The 10,271-nt window shown below is 42.3% G+C and overlaps 1 protein-coding gene across 4 annotated transcripts in view; it reads left to right on the top strand.

Moving 5' to 3' along the window:
• Window positions 1-506: 506 nt before the first annotated feature.
• SH3YL1 (SH3 and SYLF domain containing 1) overlaps window positions 507-10,271 on the top strand; it is a 37,748-nt gene continuing 27,983 nt past the window's right edge. For 3 of the 4 annotated variants that reach the window (XM_064145900.1, XM_064145899.1, XM_064145902.1), the window contains exon 1: window positions 597-1,238. In XM_064145900.1, coding sequence (XP_064001970.1) covers window positions 1,088-1,238 — 151 coding nt within the window. In that variant the 5' untranslated portion in view covers window positions 597-1,087. Of the gene's footprint in view, window positions 572-596; window positions 1,239-10,271 lie in introns of those variants that run through there. The other variant, XM_064145903.1, reaches the window with a different exon arrangement.

The raw sequence follows: 10,271 nt of genomic DNA, 5'->3' as shown, positions 1-10,271 counted from the left end.
ATCCATGTAGCTAGGTTAGCAGTTTGTTGACTGGCAAGATGCAAACCATCTTGCTTATCAGCTACCAACTGTCTTAAGCTTCGAGAAAGCAACCGAACACTTTCTGACCCCTAGTACGCTTCTGATTTCTATGTCTTCTCATGACATGAGAATTACTAATTAAACATGCAGTTTTTCTTTCTTAATTCTTCATATAGGTAGCCCTGCAGTAAACTCATTTTAACTCATAGAGCCATTTATATAATTTATATCCTCCACCAAGTTATTTTTCTTAAAGTCCAAATATTTTCCCTCTTCCTACAGAGGCTGCTCCATTAACTTCAGACATTGTTACTGTTTTCTTTCCTTTTTTAGTGCCAAGTCTTCTAGAAGCCAAGCACTGAGCAACACCTTTCAAAAGCTCGTTATATCCACCACTCTGTGCTATTGTTAAGCAACTGCACTTGATTCGCTGCTTAAATTGGGTTATGCACACTTAGGCGCCACTCTTCCCCACACATAACCTTCATCCATTTCACATGATTTCCTACCGATTACTCCGGCCTATCACAGACAAACTAGGAGCGAATGAGTACGTCTTTCTGCTGCCTCCCTTTCGGGTTACTACTCCAGCCCTCTCCAAGAAGGCAGACAGCCGCAGAAGCACCCTCAGGTGGGGGAGCCTGCAGCTGCCGGGCAGGGCCTACTCACAACCGCGCCAGGCAGGGCCTACTCACAGCTCCGCCGGACCGGGCTGCCGCCACGACAGCAGTCCTGGCCTCACCGCGCTCTCTACACCCTCGCCCGGTGCCTCTGGCTGAAGAGCAGCAGCAAGAGCAGGAGGATAGGGGAAAACCTGATTACCGCTCACCCAAGCACACGAAGAGGACGGACTTGGCCTCCCCCGCCGCCATCTTCGCTCCGAGCCGGACAGCTGCCCCGGAAAGGGACCTTCGCCGCTGCCGCGCTGCCTGCGCCTCCTTGGCGGCAGGAGGCAGGACGCGCTGTAGCCGTCCGCTGCTTTCGCCTGATTCGGAGGAGCAGAAAAGCGAACTATGCCGCGCTGCCGCGCACAGGCGTACGCGGGGCTGGGGCGGGACGGGGCGGGATGTGCGGAGGTGGCACACGGGCAGGCAGGCAGGCGGTGCACGGTCACCTCGGCCCCACCCGCCTCACCTGCGGCAGGTGCGCGGCCCGGCAGTGTGGCAGCGGCGGCGCGGAGAGGAGAGGCTGGGCGAAGCGGGCTGGCCCTGTCAGGAGTGAGTATCCCCACCTGTCCGGCCATCCGTCCGGCTGAGTGCTGGGGGGAACATGGAGAGAAGGAGGAGGCCGTCTGTTTCTTCTGCCTCCCCGGAGGAGCCTCCCAGAAGGGCAGGGGATGCTAGGAGGCCAGCCAGCCTGTAGAAGGCTGTGCCGCCCCATGGGGCCCTGCCGCCCTGAGCCGGTCAGCCGCTCTCACTGCGAACTACAGAGATTGCGAGCAATGCCTGAGTTCCCCTTCTCGCCAGTGCTGCGGCATCCTCCAAGAAGAAACTCAAGAAGTGTCGTGTTTTAGGACGAGAGGAAATGGCCTCAAGTTGCACCGGGGGAGGTTTAGATTGGATATTAGGAACATTTTCTGTAGTAAAGACGTGGTCAGACATTGGAGCAGGCTTCTCAGGGAGGTGGTGGAGTCACCATCCCTGATGGTGTCCGAAAAAAAACATGTAGACATAGCACTTCTTGATAGGGTTTCATGGCCACAGTGATGCTGGTTGATGGTTGGACTCGATGATCTCAAGGTCTTTTCCAAATGAAGTGGTTCTACGATGCAGTGTTGGCTTCAGCAGGCTGATGCTGAAGCTGAGCACACATGCTTGTCTTTCTTCAGAAAAGCTTGCTTTTTCCTTTGGTTTGGTTTGTATCTTGCTTCATCTATTGGGCCATTCCATGTACCTGGCTTCGTTTTGCAACACTGGCCACCGGCTCTGCAACAGCAGGGTGTGACCAGGGCTGGATTCCTCTGCTGCTTTTAAGACTTGTTTGCCTTGTTCTTCAGTCAAAATGCAGCACTGGGGAGATTAAAATGCCTGATTCTAAATTCTGTGCTGTACCTGTGGCTTCCAAATGAAAGTGATGACTGATTAAATGTTATAACTTAAGAAGTTTATATAACTTAGGGTTTTGTCAAATGACATGAACAGGTTGTTTCCTTTTCTACAGTTTCATGTGCTTGTTTTGTAAATGCAGTTGTGCAGCTGCAGTTTAAAATGTTTATGTACTTTTCTTTGCAGTGGAAGTGACCAATAATCAGAAAAAGTAATTCTCTATCCAGTGTTCCCCTTATTATGCACTGCAGCACTCTGCTGTCCTACAGGTCAGCTTGGAGACGTCAGGAGTGCAAGGTGGTGGACTCAGAAGGAGCCTCGGCGCTCCTCAGTCTCAGATGTGGCCTTGGTGAAGGAGAGAAGGGCAAGATGAGTTGCTGGTGTAGTTTGCACATGTAGCTCTACCATGTTATATAACTGCAGTGTTGACAGGTGCCTTTATTCCTGCCTTTTGTCAAGTGGAGTGCCTTGGAGTCTCAATGCAGAGAGCTTAATCACTACCACCCCCTCTCTGTGTGTCTTTGGGTCAGAGGGAAGCCCATTCTAGAGTTCATATAAAGCACAGTATTTGCATGTGTGTATATTACATGTAGCTACACACCTAGCTCTAGCTTTGAGACAAAGTGTTTCATGTTTCCATGTCTTGGGAGGGTCATCATTTCAGTGCTGTTCTGTGTTCTCAGTGCTCAGTACTGGAAGAGTCACGCTCTATACTGTCTTCGTTTAATGTCCATACCTATGAAATTAACTGTAACAGAATTCACTGTACCTCTTTGTCTTGTATCACGGTTTCTCATCACTGAGAATTACAATTCCTGATGTGATGAACTATATTTTGGGATGTTTTTTTAAGCATCCATTACACAGTTATAAAGAAGTCTGTGATGCAGGGCTGCTATAAAGAACAGGCTGTATGACTTAATAGGAAAGAAATTATACTGTGAACATGACAGTCCAAGAGCTCATGTAGAACTAGGACTCTTCAAACTCTTGATTAATAAATATCAAGCACTATTTTTTTTAAGAACAAAATGTTTATTCCTTTTAGCTTGAAGAAATGTTTCTTATGTGACTAATTGCATAATTCATTATGAGAATTAGTAATTTTTTACATTTGAAGCACTCACATAGGGAATTAGGACATCTGTGAAACGGGGAAAATGAGAGATCAGAATGAAACAGTTTTACTGATAAAGTGTTAAATATTTTCTGCAGGAAATAGCTTGAGTTTGTATTTTGTTAAGGTATCCAAATACATTTTTGTGTAGTTTATTACTGTAGCATACAGGGCTGCTGTGTAGCTTAGAAAACTATAAAGAAAGTTAATGTACTTATTTCCCTGCTTGGATTGCCTTCAAGTGTGTTCTTTGTGATAAAAATAAAGTTAGCAAACCAAAGCTGAGATTCCCTTTGGGATTTTTCCCTTCCTTCCATGTCTACATTTTGCATATCATACCAGCTGTTGTATTAACATGAGGAGAGCAAAGCAGAACTGAAATCTTAGCTCCAGTCATGCTGCTTGCATGATCTTGCTTGGTGGGCATCGCCCAAACCCTTTGGTACCAATTGTTTACACATCAAACACAGTAAATGCCTATGACAGACTTGCTGAAAGGGTTTCAGGTAGGCAGTTTCCCAGGGCTGGTGTGGCAGAGTGGATAGGTGTGGTGATGTGTTTCAAGAAAAAGCCTGCAATTCTCATAGTGGAAATTCTTGGAAGAGTTCTCTTATTAGTCCCAGACACCCCCAGGGTAACTCTGCCTTGGGTGCTTGCTGTGGAGTCTGCCACCGTCTCTGGATTCTTTAAAATGGTTTCTGACTTTCTTTGTACAAACTGCATGATTTCTCCCCCAGTGTTCCTTGTTCCTTCATCCACTCTCCTACTGTAAAGGCTACAACTCAGTTGTAGAGCTGTGGGTTCAAGATTTTAGCATTCTTGTAACTGCTAAAAGTTCCAAAGCTTTTTGAAGACTTAGCTACAGGTGTTGCACTGCTCTTCCTCCACAGTTGAACAGATGCCTGATGGGCTTTTCTGAACAAATTCTCTGACTGCCTCAGGCTGTTAGTGACTGTTTTCACATGCCATCTAAGAAGTCACCTAGTTGAAACCTGCATATGCAAAGGGAACAGTTTTTCTTTCAAGTGCATTGTTCAGCTGTATCAGTACCATTTCAGTCTCCAGTATTCCAGCTGTCACAAGGGTCATTCTCTAGGACATGAGAGAAAAATCAGCATTTCCAATTAGTATTTCCTTCAAGTTTACTTCAGTACAAAAGCTTCTGGGAACCCATCTTACTGAATAAGTGCTTTTGATAATATGAATGGCTGTGTATGTTACAGGAGTTCTTAAAATGCCTTGACTTTCCTCAAGAAAATCGTTCATATGAAGTGGGACAGAGGGCTAATATCCCATTGAGTTACCAAGCGATCCACTGTGAGGGTGAATTAGCTAAGTCCTTTGCTGAGAAAAGTTAAAACTATGCACACAGTGAAACTGGGCATGAGAGTTTTTAGCATTAACAAGGTGGATATGCCATATGGAAAATAGTGACTTTCTGTGTGCTGGAAGTGTGTACGTAGTGGGTAGCAAAATCTGTTAAGGCAGCACATCAATGGTAACAGCTCTCCAAAATCCTCGTGTGTTTTGAGACACTATACGTGGCAATACTCATGCTGACATAGCTAACAGGGACGAATATTTTTATCACACTTCACATTGTGTATTTACATAGTAAAATCCAAATGGAGATGTCAGGTTTTCCATCATTATTGTCTGACTTCTTTAACTGTCTTGGAATAAGCATACAGATGCAATGGATGATTCCATACAGGTTTTCAGAAGTACTAATCTTTAAAACAGCATTTGTCATTTCTTTCCCTCTTAAGTTACTGTGATTTGGCCATATAAATATATATGTAATTTTGGAAATACAAGCTTCATAATTTCAAGAATTATTTCTTCTTATAGGCCTCTCCACAACTCAGTAAAAAAAATCTTGAAAAGACTAAGTTTCTCACTCCTATGTAGTGATAGAAATGTCTGAGAGATTGTTCTCTCTGAGAACTATAATTGTTGGGCCTTTTTCCTTTTAGAGAAGGTTCTGTCTTGTATTATGTGACATCTCTTTTTCGTATTTCAGTTCCTGAAGGCTGAGTTTAGTTACAAACTTGGTATGCTCATGAGCTTTGTCCTGTGCACAGGCTGTCATCAGCAACTACAGTAGGTGAAACAAGAAAAAGCTGACTGGCTTTAACACAGTGTGGAGGGGTTAATTTTCAGCTTTATTTTTAAGCACCATTTCACTTCCTTCCAAGGCAGTGTTTGGGAATTAAAATCCGATCGTTCTTATATTCCCATTCACAGTAGGTAAACCGTAACATACTTCAGCTCCTCGTTTCATGCATGCTTAAGGTTTTGCCAAACTTTATGCTCGGGTCTTCCTCTCCCACCACTACCAACACCACCTTATTTCAGTACCATCCAGTAACCTTGTTATCCAAGGTGGTGAAGGAGGAAAGAGGACTCCATGTATCTTTTAATTGGCCTGTCTGGTTTGCTGTCTACCACTGTCTTCAAATGTTGGAAGTAGTAAATGAAGGTACACTGATGGAAACACATTTAACATTCTGCTGCTTGTCATCCACTGCTCTGTGTCACTTCACTTTTTCTGGAGTCAGCTAAAATGCTTCCAGTGTGTATCTTGCATGCTGTTCTAGGAACTCCAAGTACCAGATGAAGGCCAGAGCTGGAGCTGGCCACCACAGCACCACAATGTTACACATCTGTGAAACCAAAATTACATTCATTTGTAATTGTAGTGCAGAAGTGAGATATCTTGTTTAGGCTATTTTCCAGTACTGTGCTGTCCTGGTTTTCGGGTTTCTCTGTCCCATTAGATGATATTCTGTAGACTTTTTTGGCTATGGTGCTTATATTTATGAATGTTCTTACTCATAATTTTGATTTTTTTTTTCTGGTCATACAAGCCTTTTAGCATTATTGTTGCTACTATAACCATAGGCATTTGCAAATCAACTGTACTTCAATGTATTCTTGTGCTGTTTCTGAACTTAGTGAAATGAAAGCAAAGACTGAATTATTGAAGCTCACAGAAGCATCTGCCTTTTTTTTCCTCTTGTGACCAAAAGACCTTAAACCACCTTTCACCAAATACTTCAAAACCCATACATGCATGTAACCGTACTTTTGATGTTTAAGTTCTGCCCAAGGCTTTATTTCATCAGTTCCTATTCAGCAGAATGTTGATTATGTCAGAATTAGTTATCGTTTTTAAGTAAAAAGGCTTTATTTATTCTTCATTACACCTTGCTCAGATAATTTCACCAAATGTTCAGCCAACACATTATTACTGTTAGTCAGAATGTAAATTAGAGGCTGACGCACTTGCCTCATCAGCTTACAAATTAAGCAGTTAATCAATTTTGGTGTGATATTCCCCCATGGGGTTTGTGTTGCTGACTCACATATGCTCAATATCTTCTCCTTTCAACAACAAGCAGGAGTGCAAATGAAGCTTGCTCCCAGATGAGCATTTGCTGGTCGTGGCATTCCAAACCCATCAGTCAATATATCCTCCTGATAGATATTATTGTCTTATTGCTTCTGGTTACCTTCTTCCTGAGCATTACTTGAATACGAAATAGACAATTATATATGCATAGTTAAAAGCTAACAGTGAGACAGTGCTACAGGATTATTCCTTATGTTAGTGAAGGGGGTAAAGTGAACATGGAGCTTCTGCTTGTTTCTAAATACTTCATCCGATATTTTTATTGAAAAGCATATGGTTTTGTGGCACCTATTTTAACAGGCTTGCAGTAGTTGGTCAGTTGTTTAGAAAATAAAAAGGTAAGCTTGAGGAGGAGCAGGGGTAGTTTGATAGGAAATTTAATTTGATAGGAATCAGAAATTTAAACTATTGGTGATGTCCCAGAAATCCTGCTTATGGTTTTATCTCTTTATACAGTGATTAAAATAAGTAAAGCCAAGATTTTGTCTATAAACTTCATTATAATTGGTTGTTTTATTTCTACTGTATTTTGGGACATTGCCAATATTTCATGCTGCAAACCTCTACTATTTTTTTTAGACAAAGCAAAGTATATAACTAGTTTTGAATTGTCTTTGATGTATTTCTGTGTTGGAAAACACGTTCGGTGGAGCGCTATGGGAAGATGACTCTTTGTTCACCAATATGGTTAGATGGTCAATTCCACTTTATTTCTGTGATACAATGACTTATATGTACTTCTAGCAAGAGGCTGCTCCACCAAGATTGGTTACAGTCAGAGGGTCCAGAGTTATATGTAAGGCATCAATAGGTCAGCATACCATAACAATCTGAGGGTCAGCCTCTGGGGCTGGCTAAACTCTGCCCACCTGCAGCTGCACTCCACCCCCTGCAGCTGCATGTGGGGGGAAGCTACCCTGTGCCTGCTATCTAAACTCCCAAGATGGATTCAAGGACATTCCCAGCATGGGTTGCTCATGTTTATAATTCTTGTGTGCTCTGCTAACAAGAATTTCTCCAACATTTCTGTGCTTTTTCTACTTACTAGGCTTTTAACTGAAAAATTGTGATGTTCTTTGCCTTTGGACAAAGTTCTACAAAACAAACTGATCTAAAGGAGGAAGCTGAGGGGAGTCCTCATTGCTCTCTACAGCTACCTGAAGTGGTGGTTGGAGCGAGGAAGCAGCCAGCCTCTTCTTGATGACAAGTGACAGGAAATAGTTACAGTCTGCACCAGGGGAGGTTTAGACTACATATTAGGAAATACTCCTTCATTGAAAGGGTTGTCAAACATTGGAATGGTCTACCCAGAGCAGTGGTGAAGTCCCTAGGGATGTTCAAGTGGCATGTGAACCTGGCACTTAGGGATATGGTTTAATGTTGACACTTCAGCACTGGATTGAGGGTTGGACTGAATGATCTTTGAGATGTCTTCCAACCATATGTATTCTGTGATTCTGTGCAAACTTAATAGTAAGAGTGAGGCCTCAGCCATGCTGTATAGCTAATCATCAAACTTTGCCTTTTTAGTGCTTGTTGTTTTCTGTGTCCTTATATAATCTTGAATTCTGACAAAAACATCTTGAGGGTGACAAAGCTCCCCCTTTTCTCCATAATAAACCTGTTAGATTCCGTCTGCTGTGGTTCTAGCAATCTTAGCAAACTGAGAGTCCAGACAAGCTTTACCAAGTACCATATTATACATGATTAAGGTCAGGGTGTGGACTTGGGTTTTTTTATAAGCAAATCATCAGTTCCTCAGGATCACTGTAGGCATCCTGCCAGATCCTTAATATCTGTGTAACATCATGGAAGTAAGTAAAGAAGCTCAAAGTGAGCCACTATGTAAGGAATCATACAGCAGCCCCTATGAGTATCTGCATTGGTTTTCAGCAGTGAAAGTGTTTAATCCTTTGTCCTGTTGATCCTTTGTGCCATGCTTGTGTGTCAATTAGAGTCACTTTAATTTTCATACCTGCTGCTGTCTAAATTAAAATCTGAATGCAAGTCATGTTAGTCGTAATTCTTCTCTAGCAGGTCTAACTTCAAGCTCTTCAGAGGGAAGCATGTTCAACATCTTCCTTTTTTCCTTCCATTTCTCCTCAGTATCTCAATTTTGCTTTGGAAGTAATCACCCATTTCTTAGCCTGCTTCTCATAGTGCTTAAATCTGGATTCATGCAAAGTAACTGACAGTAAGTTGTCAACTCTTCTTGCTTTTTCTTAGTCCAGAACAGTAATCCTGTATTGCTTCAGTGTGTGGAAAGAAGAAGATAAAGGAAAGGACAGTGGAAGTGTTAATTTCTGTTTGGAGTTGAAAGGGATCTTTAAAGATCATCTAGTCCAACACCACCTGCAATGAAGAGGGACATCTTTGACTAGATCAGGTTTTTGAGAATTCCATCCAGTCTAACATGGAATGTTTCTAGAGATGAGACTTCTACCACCTCCCTCCTCATTGTAAAGAAAAATCTTCCTAAATAGCAGCACCAGAACAGAAACAAGACAGGTAGGAAAAGCATGGAGTCATCCTAGGTATCTTGTGAGGCTTTCAAAGTAAACACAGAGAAGGGTTACTTTAGCATCCTCTCTCCTGCCTCAAGGTGTAAGCAAAACCTGATCTTGAAACCAATTATGTGTTGAGGCTTGAAAGTAACAGTGAGGTAGTGACAGTATTATTGATGCCTGAAGTTGAGCTTTAATTTCTTTCTGATTAAGTAGTAAATCCTACATGCACATAAGCGTGCACACACTGTTTTCTGGTAACCATCAAGTAGTTCTGAAGCATTTCTGAATCTGAAAACGTGTCAAAACTGTAAAGCGGGGTTTCATTTTGATTTGGTTTTGGTTGGTTGTGGGGTTTTTTGTTTGCTTTTAGTCATCCCTTCTCATTTGCAGACTTTTAGGCCTGAAAACATTGCCTGTTTTCTCAATGGAATTAGCCAAGGAATTTCTCTTCTGATCTGTTGGAAATAAGACCTTTTCTACTTTTCCATTTGTAGTAGTAAGAAGAATGAATTGGGGATGATACTTTGCTTCTCTGAGCCTAATCTCAGAATGTGACGATGAGGAAGGGATGCATGCAACGATAAGGAGGAGGAGAGTGAGAATAGCACAGAAGTTTGTTTTATAGCTCTGTAGTCTAGAAGCTGGGTGAGGCTTGCTTTTGCTCCAGAGTGTTATTTATCTCTAGTGTGCACATCTTATTTTTATTCTCTTAGTCACTTTGCAAGGAGCCATGCATGGTTTGGCACAGTTCAAATGAAGCATATCTTCCACTTTTTTCTTGCTCAGCTGTAAGAATAATTAAGTACCCTCAAATGTGAATCTTGTGCAGACTGGATAGGTAACCCCAAAACTGAGACCTCTGGACTTCAAAAATACAGAAGTGTTCACGTGGTTATGCAGATGGGCATGCACTGTGTGTTACAATTCTTAACTAGAAGATGTAATGTGCTAAAAGTGTATAACGCCTCACTGGAGTGTTAAGAATTGTACTGCAGCATGCTTTTTGTGGCTGCCTCAATCTATCTATGCAAAACAAAAAACTTTTTTCTCTTATGATCTGCTGACTGTGTTTTCCCTCTGACCTTGAAGAGCCAATGTCGAGTACAAAGAGCAGAAATCATGAAGACATTTGCTCCAGCCTGGTTTATGAATGTACCAAAAGCAAT

This window comes from Pogoniulus pusillus, chromosome 7, assembly GCF_015220805.1.
Source record: "Pogoniulus pusillus isolate bPogPus1 chromosome 7, bPogPus1.pri, whole genome shotgun sequence".
In the NCBI taxonomy this organism is placed as follows: Eukaryota; Metazoa; Chordata; class Aves; order Piciformes; family Lybiidae; genus Pogoniulus; species Pogoniulus pusillus.
Note: the sequence above shows the minus strand (reverse complement) of the source record. Positions and strands in the feature narration are given on the sequence as shown.